General features: G+C 43.5%; 1 protein-coding gene across 1 annotated transcript; it reads left to right on the top strand.

Moving 5' to 3' along the window:
- The first annotated feature begins 92 nt into the window (after positions 1-92).
- LOC311309712 (zinc finger CCCH domain-containing protein 7B-like) lies at positions 93-16,637 on the top strand. Its single transcript, XM_084439036.1, has 23 exons — positions 93-229; positions 449-509; positions 737-773; positions 929-1,126; positions 2,579-2,737; positions 4,517-4,597; positions 5,534-5,590; positions 5,687-5,729; positions 5,855-6,072; positions 6,608-7,232; positions 7,377-7,435; positions 7,534-7,633; positions 8,209-8,370; positions 9,028-9,233; positions 9,526-9,626; positions 9,776-9,957; positions 10,201-10,280; positions 10,392-10,558; positions 11,756-11,861; positions 12,153-12,261; positions 12,439-12,581; positions 12,761-12,933; positions 14,047-16,637. The coding sequence occupies exons 2-23, from the start codon at positions 451-453 to the stop codon at positions 14,225-14,227; spliced, it is 3,246 nt and encodes a 1,081-aa protein (XP_084295162.1). The 5' UTR covers positions 93-229; positions 449-450; the 3' UTR covers positions 14,228-16,637.
- Positions 16,638-23,063: the final 6,426 nt, after the last annotated feature.

The raw sequence follows: 23,063 nt of genomic DNA, 5'->3' as shown, positions 1-23,063 counted from the left end.
TACTAAAAGTACTAACTGTAGGACCCGGGTGGAAATCAGCAAACAACCTCTGACGAGTGGGCGAGTCTACAGTGAGAGCTGAGGAATTGGAAGTGAAACTCATTCTCCGTGCACGAATAGCCAAGCTAACGTTAGCTAATATTATTGCATTATTGCACTAATAAGTACATTTTCCTCTCTATGTGGACAGGCCACTTAACTAGCTAAACGATTTGATGTTTCTTAACAGGTATGTGGGTCTTGCTTGCTTGCTCGCTCGCGTTTGCAAGTTGTAGCTAATACATGCCATTTTTGGGGGGGTTGAACATTGAACTTGTTTAGATAAACGTCCACAATTAGCTAGCTAGCTTGCTATTTTTGTATTTTGTGAATAAATAGTGAATGTCCATGCATTTCTTGTTGTACTTAAAAATATGTATGTCTGCCTCTCTATTTCTAATCTAATCAGCTATGGACCGTGCACGACAGAAACGCAAGGATGAGATACAGAGAGCACTCGCTTTCATACAGTGAGAAGGAATTTTTTCTTGCAACTTGTTTTTACTTTAGGCCCACGTGCTACATTCCTGCGGAGTAACCTATATACTAGGCTACTACATTTAATTCCCATTGTCACACTTGACGAGGCTACACCCTTCACTATAGTCCAAACTGGTGATAAATGCCTGGAAGGTTGCTTGGACTGATCATCAATTTGTGTTGTTTAATGAGCTGACTGTGTTCTCTTGTGTTCTAGGTCTTCATTGCCTTATACAGAACCTGGAAGCTTTGAGGTAGTGTTATGAATAAAGTTTTGTCTAGTCTAGTCCAGTTCCTCTGTTGTTGTGACCTTGGCCAAGTATTCCACAACATCGCCTTGTGGTTCAAAGATACAGTATGTGGGTTGCTCACCACTCCCCCTCTAACTGTCCTCCCTTCTCTCCTCCAGGGCTTTCTGACCCAGCTGGTGTGTAACCTCATGGAGGAGGGGAATCTATCGTTCAGGGAGGGAGCGTGGGGCCAGGCCATCAAGGACTACAGCGAGGGTTTGAATGTGGCCAAGTATGGCCAGGCAGAGGACCTGGATGTCCCTTCAGCCCTGTTGGAGAGTCTGTATGTCAACCGGGCCAGCACCTACCACAGCATGGTGAGACATACAGAGTGTTGTGGCACTGATGTGGAACCTTTTTAGGCCTAGTTTACACGACAACGGTCCCTGTATAAAACGGCAAACCTTTGTTTCGTTTACACAACAACGGCATTTTGGGGGTCTGAAACCACAAACTTTTGAAACCGGGTTCCAGAGTGGAATTATTAAAGAATGCCACCCTTATCGTTGTTGTGCAAACTGGCAATACAAAATAAAGAGACCTTTAAAAAAAAAAAAAACGGAACCACATCTGGACACCCTAAAGCATTTTAGTCCCTCACCAGACTTTTGCTGTCCATAATCTGGGCATTATAATAACATTCAGAACGAGACCTACAGTAGGATGAGCCTATTGACTGCAGGCATAGAGACTTACTGCATATAGAAAAGAGATTAGATTAACATAGTCATATAATAATAATAATAATAATAATAACAACAATAACATAGAATAGCAAAACATAATGCAACAGAATTGAATAGACTAGCCTGGTAACAAAATGACCCAGTGGGCATTACAATACCATTCAGAACGAGACCTAGGACTAGCCTATTGACTGCAGAGGCAGAGACCTACTGCATATAGAAAAGGGATTAGAATAACATAATAATAATAATTATAATAATAACAACATAGAATAGCAAAATATAAATATAGTAGAATCGAATAGAATAACCTGGTAACAAAATGACACATTTAACCATAACCTACAAATCAGCTAGGCCATGAAGCCCAAGGCAGTCGATATGGCTAAAAGACACGTCATTTTTAGTTTGTATCATACCTGTGTACTTTTAAGGATCCTTTTTTATATATAATATAACAAAATATAAATTAAGAATAAATAAAGACTGCTGTGTAAATAAAGACTGTGCTTACTATTGTGAAATAATATTAGGCCTACATGTTACACAGTGGTCTGACAGGTGTGTGAAAGCCTGGCGGAAGTGGTGTTGATAAAGGATGTGAACGAATTTGATTTCTTAAACAGTAATGTTTCATTTCTTAAAATGAATATCTCACAACCAAACTCTTCATAAAAATATATAATCACTAACTCTCCTCAAGCTGCACTTTAAGGCCCTAGCCTACTGTGATCAGCAGAGAAACATTTATTAGGCTACATGCAAACTGCAAGCATTTGGTGGGACAACTTTGTGAATGGCCCGAGCATAGATGGAAGGCCATGTCCAAAGCCTGTTGCCTGCTGGCCTGGCATGCATAGCCTACTACAGCATTTTCAATCATTTTTGCGGATCCGTGTAAACGAGGATCATTATCACAACACTGTTTTGCGACCGCAGAAGTTTTTTAAAACACAAAAGAAAAACTTTCCCGTTTTTGAAAAGTCATTGTCGTGTAAACGTAGCCTTAGAAACTATTTGACCAAGTGTGCCCCGCCCCACACCCCTCCGCTGGTCACAGTGTGTCTGTCTCTCTCACTCTAGGAGGAATTTGAGCTTGGCGTTCAGGACTGTGACAGCGCATTGGCAGTGTGTGAGAGCAGCCGGAGGGCTCTTTACAGGAAGGCCATGTGTCTGAAGGAGCTTGGCCGATACAGAGAAGCCTACACCTGCAGCAATGGCTGCCTGCTTGCTGCTCCTAATGTAAGTCACACTCACAGGTCAGGTAAGAGTCCATACAGTGTGCTGCAAATGCTAATTACCAGCGCACACGTATTGTACACTTATGTGAGATTAATCAATAAACATGAAGACACAACAAGACTCTTAAGATCTTTTACTCAGAGATTGCAAGCTCAGGAAGCACTCATTCTTCACAGTGGCTCTCTTACACACACACAATACACAGGATATTTATACACAGTCTTACAGAGGAGGGGTCCTCTCCACAGGGGCAGTAGTTGAATGTTACCTGATGGCCCCACTTTTTGGTAAAGGAAGTTTGTGTGGTTACTAAGGCACAGGCACGGTCAGCCAGGCTCCTGTGTTTGTCAGTCTATACTCAACAGTACTTGCCTTGTTCAGGCAGTAGGTGCAAAAACAGTGTTGCAAAAAACATCAATTTTGAGTACATTACTTCTTATAGAAAGCACAATAAGAATAGGCTCCAATAGGTTATCATACAACAAACCCTACAAGAAGGTGTTATAGTAAGTTTCCCATAACAACAGATACAGCTTATCATAACAACAGATACAGCCTATACAGAAGTGCCTATCTGAGCCAATGTTACTGTAAATATTTGAAACCTTGAAGGTAACATTCCTTGCGATACTAAGCTTCCACAAAGGCACACAATTTTGTCATAATCTCCATGGTCCATACTTACCTGGCACTTCACATGCCACTGCGGACTTGGGTGGAAGTAGATATTAGCATTAGGGTTGTAAAATTCCAGGAATATTAAAAGTTGGAAACTTTCCATGGGAATTAACGTGAATTTATGGTAATTAACAGGAATAAACTGGGAATGTTGGGGTTATTTATACCAACTGTAGTTACCTTGTCATAAATATGAACATTTTGTTTTGTCATAAACAGACATGCAGGCAAACATTTCTAATAAAAAAATTAAAAATGTCATTTTTTGCTTAATCTATTTGTGAGTAGAACTTTAATGTATTCTACAGCCCTCTTAGTGTGCAGGATGCTAGGAATTAGCTGTGCATTGGATGGAAGAATGCACTGAACATGTGATGGATGAATCTCACAGTATGAAACTCAACTGAATTGTCATTAAATCAGGTTGTTTTAACCAAGATCATTCTGCAAGCTCTAGAATTGCATTTTATGTTTTTTCTCCAACTAGGCTACATTTAGGTTCCCTGTTATAGGGGTCTGCGGTGGTGTAGCAGTCTAATGCATTGTGTACCAGTGCAGCTGCCCACCAGGAACCAGTGGTCTCACCAGAGTATGGGCGGATCCCAGAGGGAGCGGCCTATTGGGCCACTGCTCCCTGAGGGTGTTTAGTTTAATCTTGGCTTGAGAGTTCGTCACACAACAGCAACCCTGTCTGGTGTCGGAATTACAGTTGCGAGCTGAGAGAGTCAAGGAGTTGTCTCTCCCTTTCACATTGCCGACTGGCCAGGTTGTGTGACGAATCCTCAACAGTTAGTAGAGGGTGACCGGACACTAGGTCAGGGTAAATTGGCTATCAAATTGGATGAAAACAGGATAAAATCCTAAAATAAATATATAAAATAAAATAAAAATGAAAAAAAGCTGTTATAGGCTACAAAAAAGGTCAACATTTCCAAAATTCCTGAGCTTAACTTCCCATGGAAAATTTCCGGAAATGTTCCACCCCTTTGCATCCCTAGTTACAGTATCATGTTAGAGGTCTATGTAAGACTTTTTAAATCCTATTCATGAGGATATATTGTGTGTGTGTGCTCAATGTGTTTCCTTCATCTCCCCTCATAGGACCAACAAGTCAATGATTTGGCACAGGAGCTGGCGAACAGACTGGGTCTGAATGCCCGTAAAGCCTATGTTAACTTTGAGGTAAGCATGTTTTCCCCAGATCCAATTCAGCACAGCAAGAGACTGATAAAATGAGTTAATCTTTGGTTCTATGTGGAGGAAAAGCTTTCGATTTCCAACTGGGTTCTTTCGTGAGTCCGGTCTTCCAAAAATTTCAAACAAAAAAAGTTTATATCCAATGATACTTTACTGTAATTCTTCCAAGTTGTCCAAAGATCAAAGTAACTGATGCATCAGGTACTTTCTAATAGGCGAAATGCAAATAGACTGTGGGACCAATTGCCTAACAGCTCATAAAATAAGATATACTTTATAATATAATAAATTATAATACTTAATAAAAATCCCCAGGGGCTTTAGGCATTACATCAGCAAGAAGAACAGAGAAGGCACAGAATAGATCAAGAGTAAAAATATACATAACTAGAAATGGTGCAGTGCACACAGAGCACAGACCTCTGCCCCTGAATGCATTTTGTGGCTCTGTTTGCACCAAAATTGAATGGGTTCTAAATTGGCCCATGCTACACCCCTCCACTGAGTTTCATGAAAAGCGGTCTGGTAGTTTTTGCGTAACCCTAGTCCAAAAAATGAACAGAGATGAATGGGTCGGCCCGGCCGTGTTTGGACGGCTCGTGGACCCGCCCTGTTCCGCTCCAGAATTGAATGGGTTCTCAGTCCCATACTACACTACACCTCCACTGAGTTTCATGATAGTTTCAGTCTGGTAGTTTTGGCGTTTGAAGGGGGGGGGGGCTCAGGCACTGTTATAGAGTCTGATGGCTGCTGGCACAAAGTAACGCCTCACCGGAGGAGGCTGTTCCTCAGTTTTTCCTGATGAAGGTCTAAGGACTGTTGTATCGTATCAGTACTAATATTGCAAGTAAAAACGTACAGTGTGCGGGAATTCTCTCTTCTCTTGGCTATATTGAGCTTTGCGATCATTGCTCTTTTCAGGCGGAGGCTGCTACTGGAAGTGAGAGTAATGGGAAGACGGCTCCTCGCATGGGAAAGGCGAGTACAGCAACATAATTCAACTATCTCACTTTTAGGAGATTTTTTTTTTATGGACTTCAGTTCACCCATGTCTTTCTCCTCTTTGATTTCAAGATATCTGCTAATGGTCTGGATTCCTTGAGTGACATCACACCAAGTAGGAATTCTACTCACAATAATAGTATTGTAATGCTGACTGTAATAGTAGACTAAAGCCACACATCAGCAAATGGCAGAAAATGAGACGTCACCTTTTCCACTCAAACTCCTCTTCCTTCTCAGACATTGCTCAGTCTGCCACTGCACCAATCAGCGATGATTCCTTCCCCCTTGCCTCTGGATCTATGAGCTCTGCCCAACCTGTGGACAGGTCTGGACAAAACCCTCACGGGCAGCACCTCTCAGTGCCTGGACCTGAGCCCCTGGGAGACTTTGATGTAATAGGAGATGATCTAGACAGCCTCCTGGACTGCTTCCCCAAAGAGCCAGAGGCTACTGCGGTGAGACGAGTGGCATTAAGGGGGCTTGTCCTCCAGCGAGCTGTATTTTAGAGCTGGCACTGTTTTCTCGTTGTTTACAGTGGGTAATGAGCTCTAGAGAGATCTAGAGACGAGAGCTGTGTTCTAAGTGAGCACTGTGAGCACTAGTCTTTTTTTTTTTCCCAGTGCTGAGTGCTCCAGGGCTAAAGCGCAGGCTGTAAAAGGCTGTTCTGACAACAGTTAAAGGCTGTTCTGACGGTCGGTTTGTAGAAACAGCTAAGGTTAGCACTAGCTAACACTAGCTAGTTAAATACTCCAGTCTGCAAAAACACAATACTCTGTACTAACTTAGCTGTAAAACATAGTTAGCCTAACTGCGCTCTAAGTTCTAGTGCGCTCTAAGCAGCTGTAAGCTTGCCGCTGTTTAGCTACATACAGCTCGTTGGTGGACACGCAGCCTAATGGTTGAGAATTTAAAACTACGACCAACAGGTTTTTCCTTAATCTCTCTGACTTTCTTCCTCCCTTCCTCCCTCCACTTTTGTCTCCCACCTAGACCCACCTCCAGGCTACCTTTCCTGTCGACCCCCCGAAATCCGCCTCCGGCCCTGCTCAGAGCCTGTTCCCCTCCAGTCTGCCCTCCCTCGCTCCCCAGCTCCCCCCGGCCTTCTTCTCCTCAGCCGTCAGCCAGCTCAACTCTCTGGACACCTTCTGCCCCCCAGGTGTGGGGGGGAAGCCCAAGACGGCACTGAGCGCCCTAGATCCTCTCGACGACTCAAACGGCCTAGATGCCTTGGACAGCTTCCCGGCTCATGGAGGAGGTGGCGGCGATGCCCCCAAACCGGCACTAAATGCCCTGGATGGTCTTGATTCCCTGAATGCTCTAGACAGCCTGGACCTTCTCCCCAGCAGTGGGGCTGAGGCGGCCCGCAAGATAGCAGCAGTTGATGGCCTGGACGACCTTGACCTTGACGATCTTGATTTCTTAGATGACCTGGACACCATCCCTGTTGGTGGGGATGCCCATAACACGGCTCTGTATCCTCTTGATATACTGGACTCCCTTGATGCTCTTGACACTTTCTCACCACTGGAGGGCGCTACAGCCCCCATCCTTAAATGTAAGCCGGTTGCGGTTGGCACAGGCGGGCTGGGCTCCCTCTCTAACTTCACCCTGCCAGGTGAGTGGACTGAGGGGGGTCGAGGGGGCTTTTATCCCATGCGTGTCCTCCACAATTCATTGTTTTATTTCTGTACACAGAAATGAGCCCGATCCCGGTGTCAAATAGAGATGCATCTGTCGCTTTTCTCTACCTTCTCACTAGGTGGTGGGAGGTCCCTCAGCGCTCCCCCGGCACCCCGTTCAGCCAGATCCCGCCATACAGTACGAATTGACGTTTTCTGCCCTGTCGGTTATTAATCAGGATATTCACGCTGCCGTTTTGCCCTGATGACAATGTTAACTGAAACCTGTTATGGCAGGTGGGCCCAGGTGGCTCGGTCCTCTCCAAGCTGTACCAGAACCCCCTGGCCTCCACCCACATGTTCCTGCAGGCCTGCTCCACCTGCTGCAGCCACGCAGGCATGTACTGTTTAGGAAAACTTCAGTTTGTAGGATACCAAGAATAAACCACACCGTCCTCGGATAGAAGTTGAAGATTTAATTCGTCTGAGCTCAGAGGGTGAATTCACATACGGAGAAACAGGCAGACAAGTCGCTGATGCAGAGAATGCACACACACCAAGGTCACACACTCCTCTTTATACCTGACCATGACACAGAAGAATTTGATGCAAAGATGATTTTATGATGTACTGACAGTCCTGTGACAGTCCTTATACAAAGGCCTCGTTGTGACTCCTGGTCAGAAGTAGAAAGGAGTGAAATCACAAGACCCCCTCCCCCGCACTCTGCCTTCAACATATGTGTTTGTCCTTCTCGGTAGCCCCTCACATTATCTAGGACAGGCCTGGAGCTTACTTACACACTTATTTCAGACTATATTGTAATTATTAAATTCTATAACAGTATTACCCCCCCGCTCTCTCTGTCCGGATCTCCGACCCCCGCTCTCTGACCATGTCTCTCTGATAATCACCTCTCTTTCCCTGTGCTCTCTCTGTCTTTGTCTCTCTTCTCTTCTCTCTCCCTCCCAGGTCCAGGGGTCTGTGATTACAATCACCAACCAGACCTGGCCCACAACTGTGACCGGAGCGTCCTGCTGTGCAAGCTGAGGGCAGCCTCGGACTCTACCTGGACCAGGGTGCGACCGAGGCCCACAAAGATCCAATTCTGCGGAAAGTTTATCATCTGCAGGGGTAAAGACGACTACGACATAAAACCGATGGGACCTGCATGTTGAACTGTAACAGTTAATGTTTTTAAATTCTCTCCTTTCCTCGAATGAAATCCACCCGTCATTCCACCAGTCTTTCATTTAAACTAAATGACGCTGCGTCTGCTGGTGACACGAAGCGCTTTTCAGGTTTTCAGCCGTCTGTCTACATCAGGGGAAGCTAGACTATCACATTATGTTCATGTGTACTTGATGAAGTTGATGACTAGGTATGAGACGGTATGAATTTTTGCATTACTGTACGGTACGGTATCTAGTTACACGGTACGGTTTACGGCATTTCGCGGTATATGGCATTTTACCTCCCCAACACACATAAAAAAAAAAAGTATTTTACTTTGAAGGAACTACAGTGCAACACGTGATGGAAAATACACACTATTGTAATTAAGCTCAGTTTATTAATAGCAAGCTTACATTAAATTACAAAATTAACTGTTGCAAGCAACTTGAAATGTGAAGTTTCAGCAGCGCATTATTGTGTAATACCGTAAACGTAATACCGTAAACACAGGGAATGTCACGGTTCTTATACCGTGGACATTTTATACCGCGGTTCACGGTTTTACGGTATACCGTCTCATCCCTATTGATGACTTTGTCTCTTCTCCCCGTCCAGATCTGCAGCAGGGAAACTGTTCAAAGTTCGGGGACGCCTGCACATTCGCCTTCTGCCAGATGGAGATTGATATTTGGACCCTGGAAAGGAATGGATCTCTAAACAGAGACCTGCTGTTTGACACACCGGCTACCGGCCGCGGACCCGCCCTCTCCGTCACACGCCTGCTGCAGCTGCACAACGGCATGTTCATGTTCCTCTGTGAGGTAGTGTGTACACACACCGGCACTCTTGACACACACACACACACACGTACCACTTAGTTGCCACTTTAATTGGGTACACAATTGACACAAATTGCCTGCTCCTCCAAGCAGCGAATCATGTGGCCATAACTCAATATAAAAAGCATGTAGACATTAAAGTAATACAATAGGTAATAGGTAATAAAGTGGCCACTGCGAGTGTGTGTACACAGATATCAGATATTCTCATTGGCAGTCTTTAATGCCTCCTCCACTCCTCGTCATACCTCATACCCTCTGTGCCTCTTCTCAGGAGTGTTATGACAGTAAGCCCAGGATCATTAGTAAGTGCAATGAAGAGGACATGGCCACCTGCTCCAACCTCTCCGATCGCCACCCATTCGAAAGCAACAAGTGAGTCACATGAACAATTACACACACACACAGTCCAACCTCCTGCTTAATAAACGTAAACACTGATAAACAGAAAAAATACACAAAAAGACACTATCTCAATGCACGCACACACACCTTGACTACAGCCCACCCTGCCCCCCTCCCAGGTGCCTGGTTCATGTGGTGAGGTCCACCATTGTGAGCTACAATAAGATCCGCCCCCTGCATGCCCGGTGCCAGTATGATGTGTGTTGCCATGCCATCCTCTACGGCTGCCAGCAAGAGGACCGCTGCCATTTCGCCCACTCTGTCATAGAGCTGAAGTGCTGGATGCTGCAGAGAGACTCGGGTACAGTCAGATAGGCTGCCACGAATGCACGCGCGCACACACACACACACACACACACACACACACACAGTATGAACAAGCAAGAACAAACCAGCATCAAAGGATCATTAATTTACAATAGCCATTCTCAGCTTATACCAGTAGGTGGCAGTAGACTCTGTATTTTTTTTCTCTGTATAAAATCAGGTTGTTGTGTTTCTCTGTATAAAATCAGGTTGTTGTGTATGTATGTCTTTTATACAGGTATCACCCGTGAAGAGATTGTACAGGAGTCAACAAAACACTGGCAGGAGCAGAATGCACACAAAACGAAGGCAAACAAAGTAAAAACAACATCTTAACACAACCCTTATATCAGCCCATAGTTTGCTTCATTTCTTTTAATCTCTCGTGTTTATGGCCAATGCGTGCACGTGTTTCTTGTCAATCCCAAGCCTGTGAACGTGCCACAACCTCGAGGAGCAGCAGCGGGGGGAAGAGGAGGGGGCGGCAGAGGGTGGAACATGAGGATGAAGTTTGTCTGTGCTCAGTGCTGGAGGGCTGGTTTGGTCAGTGAACCAGATAAAGCCCTCAAGTACTGCACAGCCAAGGCCAGGCACAGGTAGGGAGCCAGCCTACCTATTTGTTTATTTAAAGGATCCCCATTAGCTAATGCTATTGCAATGAGCTAGTCTTCCTGGTGTCCACACACAACAAACATTATAACAAAAACGACATTATAACAAAAACGACATTAAAATGCTAACAATTGATACATTCCATTAAAATGTAAATCACAAAAGATAATTCCACTTTTAAAAGGCATCATCAAAAAGCAAACATCTTTCCAACAAAAATAAACAACAACCAAGAATCCCTCTCTCTTGTGGCTGTGAACATTGTTCCAAAAAGCAATTTGATCTAGCAAGAACTCCGGTTTATGTGTACACGTTGTATTACTATCAAAGCTTTATTTATTTATTTGTATAGCGCATTTCATACCCAGAGGCAACACAATTGTTTACAGAGAACAAGGGAGGTGGGCATACGACCCACCTCTACATATTCCAGAGGGAAGCAAAAAAAACAGTATCACCCGGGGGCCAGAAAAGTGAGTACCAGAAAAATGTATTGCACAGCCTCTTCTCCACATTAAGCCACAATAGGCTAGAGTGCATCTTATTGATGCTAGTTCTAATAGAGCAACCCAAAATAAGCCTAGCAGCCTTGTTATGAGCAACTTGTAATTGTGACAGCTCTATTGTTGATGCTGAGGCCCATACAACAGAACAGTAATCCAAGTGGCATAAAATTAAGGATCTAGAAACTTGATCCAGGATGTGGGATGGTATGTAAGTAGACCATTTTCTTGTGATATAGATGATTATGGCTATACCCAGCACCCTGTTTTGTATGCTTTTGCTGAATGGAAGCCTATGGCCTGGATTACACTCGCGTGGGTGTCCATGGCTACGCTTTCGAACCGACGATACGCGATTACATCAACTTTAACCAAGAGAGAAAAGTCCACCCATTCACCCAACTTCGTCCTCGAGCGCAGCGTTCTATAGGCCTGCCATTCTCGGTTCACCACGGAAACGTACAAGGCGCAAACGTAGGTCTTTTCCGGGGAAAAACGCTGTAGTGTAATCCAGGCCTGTGTCCGTCTCTCTCTCTGAGGCGTACACACACACATTATACCTGCTCTCTTTAGCCCTGCCTCCTGTCCTCTTTTCTCTTTCACTGTCAACTCCTCCCTTTTAATACCCCTCTCTTTCTCTCTCTCTCTCTCTCTCTCCCTCCCTCTCTCCCCCCACAGCTGGACAAAGGAGCCTGCTGTGCTGTTGGTGATGTCTCCGGAGAGGAAGAAGTGGGTGATGGTGAGACCTCTGCCGCCTGCCAAGAACTACCCTCAACACTACGACGTACGTCCACTTCTTCTAGTACCCTGCCCTCAGATACGTGTGTAGTGGGCGTCTATATGTATGTAGCGTCATGGGCATCTGTACATTGGCTGCTGTGTGCTTGGATAGGTTGTATTTCGTCATATATGTCATATATGGTGCTGCTAGTTTGCATTTCATGTAATATATGGTGCTAGATTGTATTTTATTGAATGTAGATGTATATATATATTGTACAGTAAGCTAGACTCATCACAGAAGTCTCACTATGCTCAAGCGAGTGTAAAGAGGGCCATTGCCCCCCCCCCACAGATATGTGGCCACATTGCGAAGCAGAGGAAGTGCACCTATATTGGGAACTGCAACTTCGCTCACAGTCAAGAGGAGAAGGAGGTGTGGACCTACATAAAGACCTACGACTGTACGTTACTCACACACGCGCGCACATACACACTGCTCTTCCTTCATAGCATTTCTGAATCTTTGTCTATTTCTCGTATACCCGGGGGACGCCCTGTGCCATAGTGGGTCACCTCCCCCGGACCATTGTGAGAGAACATGGGGGGTCTTACCGTTTCTGTTCACCATGTTCTTGCAGTGAGGGATAAGCAGCAGATGTACGGCATTTGGCTGTCTCTGACCAGTCAGGACCGCCGGCCAGAAGGTGCTTTACCTGCCCAACCTCCTCATTACCCAGAGGAGAAGTACATCGCCATGCCAACCGACTTAGCTGAGTCAATGGTAGGTAGACTGGCTGACCTCTCTGATCGAGTGCGCTTGCATCCATGCAGCTATGGTGTCACTGTTTTAAATGTTTCTAATGTAACACACATAAACGGCTATGTGTACAAATACATGTGCAATTTCCCCCCCCGAGGATCAATAAAGTACTACTACTACTACTACTACTACTACTACAGGAGGACGGTTTATACTGCCGTTTGTGTGGGAGGCACAGCAACAGTGAGCGCCAGTGGCAGGACCACATCTCCACGGAGAAGCACAAGGAGCGAGTGTTCAGCTGTGAGGGAGAGGACGAGAGCCTTGCCTGGGCCTACCGCTTCCCTGGACACTGCTTCGCCCTCTGCCCCAGGTCAACCAGACACCACCCTTAGTGCCTGTTTCCTAAAACCTGTATAACTATGCAGTATGTGGCTATCATGCATGTACCAGTACTTTCACATCCACTCAAATGTGTAACGCTGGGTGCACACTAGAGGATGTTCAAATCTTAACCGATTTTAAAAAACGTGGGAGACCACAGAGATTGAACCACTTTTTTCTATTTTAATTGTAAGAGCACACACACTAGACTACTCAGTCAAGACGCAGGACCACACACTAAATGATTTCAGAGTGGCGATTCCAGGCAAGGGACTTGGGATCTCACAGAATCTCGCATGATCAAACGTGACTTCAGAGCAAAACAAACATGGAGGCGGACCGTCATCAGCTGCATAGATATACAGTAGAACTACAAGTTAACGTTATTGTTATTTGTACACAGGTGGAAGGGAGAGTGAAACCTGTAATCATTAGAAATGTAGTCATTTTTATACACTCTGACCTTGCCATGGAAATGCCATTCAATATAAATAGCCTACTGTGCTTTGGGATTGTACACAAGCCTATACTCAGTGAGCAGTAGATTTCAACGTTGCATCTATGCTTTAGCTCTCATATAGCTCTGCTAAATACATTATTACAATGAATAAGCATACCAAAAATATGCACCAGCTAGAGAAGTCATGGCTAGCCAACAAGATAATTATCTGAGCACAAAAAGTGTTTTCAATGTTGCATCTATGCTTCGAGCCCTATAGCTAGCTACCTGGCTACTGTCAGTTGCTGGGTAGAAAACCTGAGTTGCCTGGATAAGTATTTAACATGTTTATATTTAACATTAGAAATCGGGGAGACTCCAATTCGAGACTCTGGTTAAGATTATGTTGGTAAACCCCCTCACCCTACAGGATTACCACCCCCACCCCTGGCGAATTGGAGCCGACATCAGGCCTAAAATCCTCCTCTATTGTGCTGCCAGCATAAGGCTTAGGGTCACCTTATGTACCCAAGTCAGTGATTTAGATACTGTCTAGAGCTATATGGGTGTAACTCCCACCTAAAAACCAATGGAATTGCACGATGAACTACAGAACACAAAGTGCACTCAGTCATTGGTGAATGCGTTTGTTCTGATCAACAGGCTGGAAAGCAGCTGTCTGGAGGGGGTGAGCTGTGACTTTGCCCACAGCGAGGCGGAGCTGCTTGAGTGGAAGGAGAGGAGGGAGTTTATGCGTCGGAAGCTGGCCAAGGCCCGTGAGGACATGCTCATCAGGCCCGAGGATTCTGACTTCGGGAACTACAACTTCCTCCTCCAGGATTGAAGCCCCTGTTCGCTATATGGCAATGCATACATTATACCCACATGCGCATATGTTGCACTTATCACATTTTAGTTGGGTTGAGGTTTGGGTTTATTGCCTGCAAATGATAAAAGAAAACAGAAATCAGGTGACAGGCAGAATTTAGTTACTTTCATGGCGAACTACAGAAGAGAATACAATAAACAACATATCTAATCTTATCAAGAATACAACACAGAATCTGGCTATGTAAGTAACACTAATTTCTAAATAACAGTAATACATTTTATCTTCTAAGTATCTATCTTATACAATTGTAAATATTTATGATTTTCCTGTGTATCGCTTCCTTATAGAGTGGTGAGGTGATGTGATTTTATAGGATATTTTATATCCCATTCATTTTTTCAAAACCTAATGGCAGCGATGGTAACTTTTAAGCCTACAAAGTGACATCAGATCTCACCACTCTATTTACCTTCTTAGACTGTCTATTCTTATGGCACCACAACCCTAAACCCAAATATGGATATGGCTAAAATGAAATAATGAATGAAGAATGAAGAATAGACATGCCCGCTAGCGCCACTACATGGATTCGGTACAAAAAGATGCTGTAAGAATAATAATTTCCTAACATTTAATGCAGATCTTGTCCTGTTGCGTTACCATAGAGACAATGAATCACAGGTACAAAACTTAGGTTTCTACAACTAAATATGCATAAAGCTGAAAATGTGCATTCAGATCATACTGTCGGTCGGAGAGTCAGACAACAACCGACTGAATCTATAATTAAACTTACCCGGAAAGAAAAACAAACAAACATAAAAATAGTATTCCTTAGCCTAGCTTACGTTAGCTAGCCTCAATCCTAAAACAATATCCACAATCCCCACAAAACTTCCCAAACATTCACAGTAATCATCATATGTAGTATTATATATCAGTTCATCTATAACTTGTACATTTATCTCACCTGCAAAATGCAACAAAACAGAAAGCAGGTAACGGGCGGAGATTTGTTGCTTTCTTCTCCCTCAACGACCAACTAGAGAACTCTGCCACAGGCCCTCTGTAAAACTCTCAAATAATTCCCAAAACACACTTTCACAGAACTGTAAACACATACAGCGATCAGCCGCAACATTCAAACCTCTGAAGGAGGCAGGCGGTGGCAGTGTCATGCTCTGGGCAATGTCATGCTGGGAAACACACACACAAACACACATCACAAAGGCACACACACAAACACACACACAAACACACATCACAAAGGCATCTAATCCTTTTGAATGCATACACACACCCCCCCCACACACAAGTAGGCTAGACAGGATTATAAGTGAATGGGGAGTGTTTACACTATCAGTAAAGTGTGAGCTGTTACTTCACACTGTAGGCCTGTTAACGTTGAGTTGATGTAAGGTATCTATGTGCCAAGTGGAGAACCTGCTGCTTTGAAGTAATTCAGATAAATAGCTGTTCTCTTAACATGTTTTATATGTGGGAAAGAAATCTGACAGTACATTTGTTCAACATTTTTATGTATTGTGAGTGAACAGCCAGTGAACTAAATCCCACCTTTTCCCTTAATGTCTGCACTTGGTGTAGGACGGAAGCATGGCTTTTGCACAAATCCTTTGTTCAAAAATCCATGCAGGGGAATGGATGGAGTTGTCATGGCAGACAGTCTTGTTCATTGTGAGGAGCAAGAGTGAGCAACCTATTGAGACTTTACCTGTGAAGTTTTAGTTGACCTTCAATTGATACCAAATGTAAGGGAAGTTGGAATATATTGTAAGTGCCTACAGTATTTAGTATCTATAGTATAGTCTCGCTCTTGAGTGTTATCTTCAGTGATTTTGAATGTATAAATAAACATTTGTTACTCAGTATATTAAAATAATGCTTGCATATCATTTTACATAGGCCTAGTAGTTCAACCGAATTCAAATGAAATTTTATTGCAGATATACATCAGTTAGTCCATTACGTTACTAAGTCATATTGTTTGATATCAGGTGTAGTATCTAGGAGGGCATCTACTGTAGGTATCAAGTATCTACAGTAGGAAGGTCATCCCTGTAATCTGAGGGTGGTGGCCTTCGTGCAAAGACTGACTAAAGTTAAATAAAAGGTAATTTGCACTTAACCAGAGAAGGGGGTAGAGAAGCCGTCTGGGAATTGGAAGGTCCCCGGTTCCTGACCAGCTTCTCCCGGCAACATGTCGAAGTGCCCTAATGGCTTCCTGGGTGCCACTGGTGAGACTGCCCACTGCTCCTAGCTTGGATGGGTCTGAAGCAGACGCATTCCATCGGCGACTACACTGCCGTGTGGCCAATAATAAAAAACTAGGATGAAGGGAGAATGTGAGTTTGTGGGTTATTCACTGTTTATTGTATTGTTTATGCTTTTTTCACTTGTGCACTCAGAGCTTTTGACCAAATTGCACAACCTGTTATAAAATAAAGATTCTTTTGAGATTTACAAGACTATTGGTATAGTTTTGTTTTATTGGTTCTATTGAGAAATTGTCACAGTGTACTAGCTTAATAGCAGTTAGTCCTAGTTTAGCCCTACTCATACAGTAATGATGCTGAGACATATTAGTAGTAGGCTATAAGAAGGCGCTGTTAAAGTATTTAAAGTCATCACCCATGTGTTCACTCCAGAAATAGTTTTTCTGTTTTCCTACTTGATTGATGTTCCTGAAGTTCTCTGAGTTTATTGTTTTACAATGTTTGTGGAAACCAGAAGTTAACTCCATTCCCACAGAAGTAATCTTGTTTGTCCAGACCAGTTGGTACGTCTCTCATCCCCATACCCCCCTTTAAAAGGATTCTCCCGTCTCAGTGTCTTTGCTCTGACTATGGAATCACTTCCTGTGTGAGAGACCGCTTGTAAACGTATTTCAGAATAAAGCTATTGTCTTTGAAACCAGCTTGAATCGACCACTCGCGTGCTCTTATTTTTAAACCAAGTATTAAAATTACAATCATAGCGCATTAATCCGTTGGGTTCTTTTCACATTCCTGCCAGCTGAGGTCTGCTAGTTATTGCTAACTAACCCTCTCATAATGTGCTTTCAGCTTAGATATCTGATTACTGTTCGTGTGATACGCTGGTATAAACACTGAAATTAACCCCTCATTTTATTTGCGCTGGGCGCACTGTGGAGTGTTTAAAGTGAGTTTGTAGTGGATGCTAGACAGTGGCGTTGTGCAATTTTTCAGGGCCTCCCTGCAGGGTCAAACCATGGGGCCCCTTCTAAACCAATAAATAGACTGATGGCCTATGGGATAGACATCACGTTCACGTCATGCTTTAATAATAATAATAATAATAATTTGATATCTCTAAGGCCACGGTAGTAAGATATTTAAGTAAGATACAACCCTAAAAGTCTGAAATCTGAAAGAAGACACTGGTGCAGTGCTTTTTTTAATGGACAGCAGCATTACATTACAGTCATTTAGCTGACGATTTTATCCAAAATGACTTAAAATAATTGCATTAAACATAGGAAAAGCCAATGTACTTGCCTGAAATCACAAGTGCATCTCCTTTCTATAACATGTGACTAAGAGCATAATCTCGTGCTGAAGGCAAAGTGCAAGAAAACTTCCACAAAACTTCCCAAACATTCACAGTAATCATCATATGTAGTATTATATATCAGTTCATCTATAACTTGTACATTTATCTCACATGCAAATAATGCAACAAAACAGAAAGCAGGTAACAGGCGGAGATTTGTTGCTTTCTTCTCCCTCAACGACCAACTAGAGAACTCTGCCACAGGCCCTCTGTAAAACTCTCAAATAATTCCCAAAACACACTTTCACAGAACTGTAAACACATACAGCGATCAGCCGCAACATTCAAACCTCTGAAGGAGGCAGGCGGTGGCAGTGTCATGCTCTGGGCAATGTCATGCTGGGAAACACACACACAAACACACATCACAAAGGCACACACACAAACACACACACACACAAACACACATCACAAAGGCATCTCATCCTTTTGTATGCATACACACACACCCCCCACACACAAGTAGGCTAGACAGGATTATAAGTGAATGGGGAGTGTTTACACTAGCAGTAAAGTGTGAGCTGTTACTTCACACTGTAGGCCTGTTAACGTTGAGTTGATGTAAGGTATCTATGTGCCAAGTGGAGAACCTGCTGCTTTGAAGTAATACAGATAAATAGCTGTTCTCTTAACATGTTTTCTATGTGGGAAAGAAATCTGACAGTACATTTGTTCAACATTTTTATGTATTGTGAGTGAACAGCCAGTGAACTAAATCCCACCTTTTCCCTTAATGTCTGCACTTGGTGTAGGACTGAAGCATGGCTTTTGCACAAATCCTTTGTTCAAAAATCCATGCAGGGGAATGGATGGAGTTGTCATGGCAGACAGTCTTGTTCATTGTGAGGAGCAAGAGTGAGCAACCTATTGAGACTTTACCTGTGAAGTTTTAGTTGACCTTCAATTGATACCAAATGTAAGGGAAGTTGGAATATATTGTAAGTGCCTACAGTATTTAGTATCTATAGTATAGTCTCGCTCTTGAGTGTTATCTTCAGTGATTTTGAATGTATAAATAAACATTTGTTACTCAGTATATTAAAATAATGCTTGCATATCATTTTACATAGGCCTAGTAGTTCAACCGAATTCAAATGAAATCTTATTGCAGATATACATCAGTTAGTCCATTACGTTACTAAGTCATATTGTTTGATATCAGGTGTAGTATCTAGGAGGGCATCTACTGTAGGTATCAAGTATCTACAGTAGGAAGGTCATCCCTGTAATCTGAGGGTGGTGGCCTTCGTGCAAAGACTGACTAAAGTTAAATAAAAGGTAATTTGCACTTAACCAGAGAAGGGGGTAGAGAAGCCGTCTGGGAATTGGAAGGTCCCCGGTTCCTGACCAGCTTCTCCCGGCAACATGTCGAAGTGCCCTAATGGCTTCCTGGGTGCCACTGGTGAGACTGCCCACTGCTCCTAGCTTGGATGGGTCTGAAGCAGACGCATTCCATCGGCGACTACACTGCCGTGTGGCCAATAATAAAAAACTAGGATGAAGGGAGAATGTGAGTTTGTGGGTTATTCACTGTTTATTGTATTGTTTATGCTTTTTTCACTTGTGCGCTCAGAGCTTTTGACCAAATTGCACAACCTGTTTTAAAATAAAGATTCTTTTGAGATTTACAAGACTATTGGTATAGTTTTGTTTTATTGGTTCTATTGAGAAATTGTCACAGTGTACTAGCTTAATAGCAGTTAGTCCTAGTTTAGCCCTACTCATACAGTAATGATGCTGAGACATATTAGTAGTAGGCTATAAGAAGGCGCATTAATCCGTTGGGTTCTTTTCACATTCCTGCCAGCTGAGGTCTGCTAGTTATTGCTAACTAACCCTCTCATAATGTGCTTTCAGCTTAGATATCTGATTACTGTTTGTGTGATACGCTGGTATAAACACTGAAATTAACCCCTCATTTTATTTGCGCTGGGTGCACTGTGGAGTGTTTAAAGTGAGTTTGTAGTGGATGCTAGCCAGTGGCGTTGTGCAATTTTTCAGGGCCTCCCTGCAGGGTCAAACCATGGGGCCCCATCTAAACCAATAAATAGACTGATGGCCTATGGGATAGACATCACGTTCACGTCATGCTTTAATAATAATAATAATAATTTGATATCTCTAAGGCCACGGTAGTAAGATATTTAAGTAAGATACAACCCTAAAAGTCTGAAATCTGAAAGAAGACACTGGTGCAGTGCTTTTTTTAATGGACAGCAGCATTACATTACAGTCATTTAGCTGACGCTTTTATCCAAAATGACTTAAAATAATTGCATTTAACATAGGAAAAGCCAATGTACTTGTCTGAAATCACAAGTGCATCTCCTTTCTATAACATGTGACTAAGAGCATAATCTTGTGCTGAAGGCAAAGTGCAAGAATAGCAAACTAAAAATACAATGGGTGCTTTAGAGGGAGGATCCTGGTAGTACTTCTTGAAGTGGTGAGTTTTGAACCTGCGGCGAAAGATGGGCAGCAACTCTAGGCTACTGTCCTGAGGTCAGTAAGCAGTTCATGCCACCACTGCAGGGCCAGGACAGAGAACAGCCATGACCATTGTTGATAAACCGCAGGGACCTCGAGTGACGGGGCAACCACTCGCCCCGAGGTAGCAAAGCGTAGTGTTTGGGAGGGGGTGTAGGGTTTGACCATGGCCTGGAGGTAGCAGGGACCTGTCCCAGTTGTGTGGGAGAACTTGGGGTGGTTGAACACCAGGCAAGCAGCAGCTTTCTGGACAAGTCCAGAGGTTTAATCGCTGACACCGGGGCCCCAGCAAGGAGGGAGTTGCAGTAGTCCAGGCGGGAGATGACAAGGGCCTGGATGAGCACCTGCGCTGTTTCGTCAGTGAGGAAAGGGCGAATCATCCTGATGTTGTAGAGCAGGAATCTACAAGAGCGTGTGTATCAGATGTGCTATGTGTGGAGAACGACAGTTGGTCATCCAGGGTCACGCTCAAATTCTTCGCAGTTTGAGTTGGTGTCACCACTGTGTCTTCAATGGCAATGGCCAGGTCCCTGGTGTGGGCAGCCCTTCCACGGGAGGAACAGCAGCTCAGTCTTGTCCAGGTTGAGCTTGAGGTGGTGTGTCGCCACTCCTGTGTCAGAAGGGGGAAATGACAGGACCAGTTGGTTGTCATCAGCATAGCAGTGAGAAGAAAAGCCATGCGAGCGAATGACAGAACCTAGAGTGTAGTGTTCTCCTCAAGGGTGTAGAGGATCTGGTGGTCTATCATATCAAATCCTGCTGACAAGTAAGTATCAAGCAGGAAGAGAGAGTTTGCTCTCGCAGCATGGAGTGATTCTGTCACTGCAAGGAGGGCGGTCTCTGTCGAGTGGCCAGCCTTGAACCCGGACTAGTGGGGGTCCAGGAGGTTGTTCTGGTGGAGGTATGAAGATAGTTGGTTAAAGCATGTTCAAGTGTTTTCAATAGAAATGCAAACACTGTCTCCTCATTGGAAACAATTCTGGCGCTCAGAAAAAAGGCACCATCATTTACACAAGGGCCCTATAGGATAGTGAAAGGATATCTCAAAGGCCACTATCATATCATAATACACCCAAGGCTAGGCCGACGGAAATATGTTTAAAGTCGCACTGAAACGGACGTTTGAGATCATCTAACTTCCGTAGTTTGACGTATTTCCGATGCAAACAAGCTATGAAGGTGGGACATATGTTTAGAGGAATTTGATTGGAACATTGACAAGTGGACGGGTTTTCAGAACTTTAGACAGATTCGCTAGAGTGTTGATTGACGGGTGTATGTCGTGAGATTATTGGCCTAAAATCTAAGGTACCTGCTGTCGTCATTGCACGTGACCTACTGTTTTCCAGGAAGTAAGAAATTATATACTTTTTTAAAAGATTACAACAAAAGTAGAATTTTGTAAATTTTTGGGCATACATCGTTGAATAGGTGAACACTATGACCAATTCTGTGAACCAAAATGGGACAGAATGCTTTTTTCATTTCAGTGCGACTTTAATGAATTCTCCCACTTTTATTTAACGTCATGTAGATCTTACAGGAAAGGGCAGGAAATCTGCACACTGGATTACAGCTCCCAGTAGCCTATTTTATTAATTATTAAGATCTTACGGGAAAGGGATATCCACACACTGGATTACAGCTCCCAGTAATGTAAAATAAAGTCAAATTTATTAAACAATGAGCAATGTTTCGGCCCGGTCGTCTTCAGGCAAAATGTCCAGATAAGCCACTGTGTCCTAAAGGGAAGTGCATAGGGCAGGCCATGGAATTTGGCCAGAAATATCAAAACAATCTGCCTGGCATATACAGTACTGTCACATCGACTAACATGCGTATGGGAGTCAGAGCACACTAGTGTGCAATTGGACGTAGACTATAAGTGACAGCCCTAAAGGCCAATTTAACTCGTGTTCTAATTGAATAAACATTATGTGATTCATTTCATGACGATTCATTGGTCATTGGACAATATGCTACAATATTCATGAAGTTGGGAGGCGTTACCACAGAGCTCATTTTAATACCAGTTGCTCGCACATTGCATCCCCGTGACGTGACCTGACAAGTTTTTGCGAAGTAGGCCTACTGTTGAAGTGAGCTCAAGTTTATTTGCCTTTCACGCATAGGCAGCAGTTGTTAAGTGATTTAAGTTAGCCTACTCACCATAAAATGTGTACAGCTAATGAAATTTTCGGGGACTTGTTCCGCGATGTTCCTCAAATCTTCAAAGCCGTGATTGACTATCCATTCTCCTTCTCTGCCTTTGATGACAACGGTAAGCGGAAAGTCCACTTGTGCATTTATATTAGTTATATTATTTTAGTTTTACTTCATATATCATAGCCTAAAGTAGGCACACAGATACTCAGCGGTGAGAACTGAAGCCAGTTATGGTTACCTGAGATCGGGATTATAGGCTATTTACAAGAAAGTAACCTCTTTTCAATATCTGCTACATTGAGCAATTGAATAGCCCCTTCCTTGTGTTCACAAATTAACTGGTGCAATAGCTTTGAAATGGGTGGACGCCTGCTGAAAACGACCTGTTTGCACTGCAGTTACTGTTACAGGCTCTGGCCAAACCAGAGTTTGACACATTATGTGTCTTATAAAATGGGGCCATTTTGTGTTGTGTGTCAATTTTGGCTTGTTCCTTATCCATGTCTTGAGGAACGTCTTGGTTGTTTAAAACGTTGTCAGCGGGACACCTCACCCAGTCAATCCCGTATACATGCTACGCCACTTGCATGCCCAAATAACAGTG

This window comes from Borostomias antarcticus, assembly GCF_949987555.1.
Source record: "Borostomias antarcticus genome assembly, chromosome: 5".
Classification (NCBI taxonomy): Eukaryota; Metazoa; Chordata; class Actinopteri; order Stomiiformes; family Stomiidae; genus Borostomias; species Borostomias antarcticus.
This window is presented reverse-complemented; position numbering and strand designations above follow the sequence as displayed.

What these genes read in the sequence shown, in the direction of transcription:
- LOC311309712 (XM_084439036.1), top strand. Translation starts at nt 451, where the DNA reads ATGGACCGTGCACGACAGAAACGCAAGGATGAGATACAGAGAGCACTC. An exon ending in CTCTAACTTCACCCTGCCAG is followed by an intron (nt 7,233 to 7,376) that starts GTGAGTGGACTG and finishes CCTTCTCACTAG; the next exon opens with GTGGTGGGAGGTCCCTCAGC. An exon ending in CTACATAAAGACCTACGACT is followed by an intron (nt 12,262 to 12,438) that starts GTACGTTACTCA and finishes ATGTTCTTGCAG; the next exon opens with TGAGGGATAAGCAGCAGATG.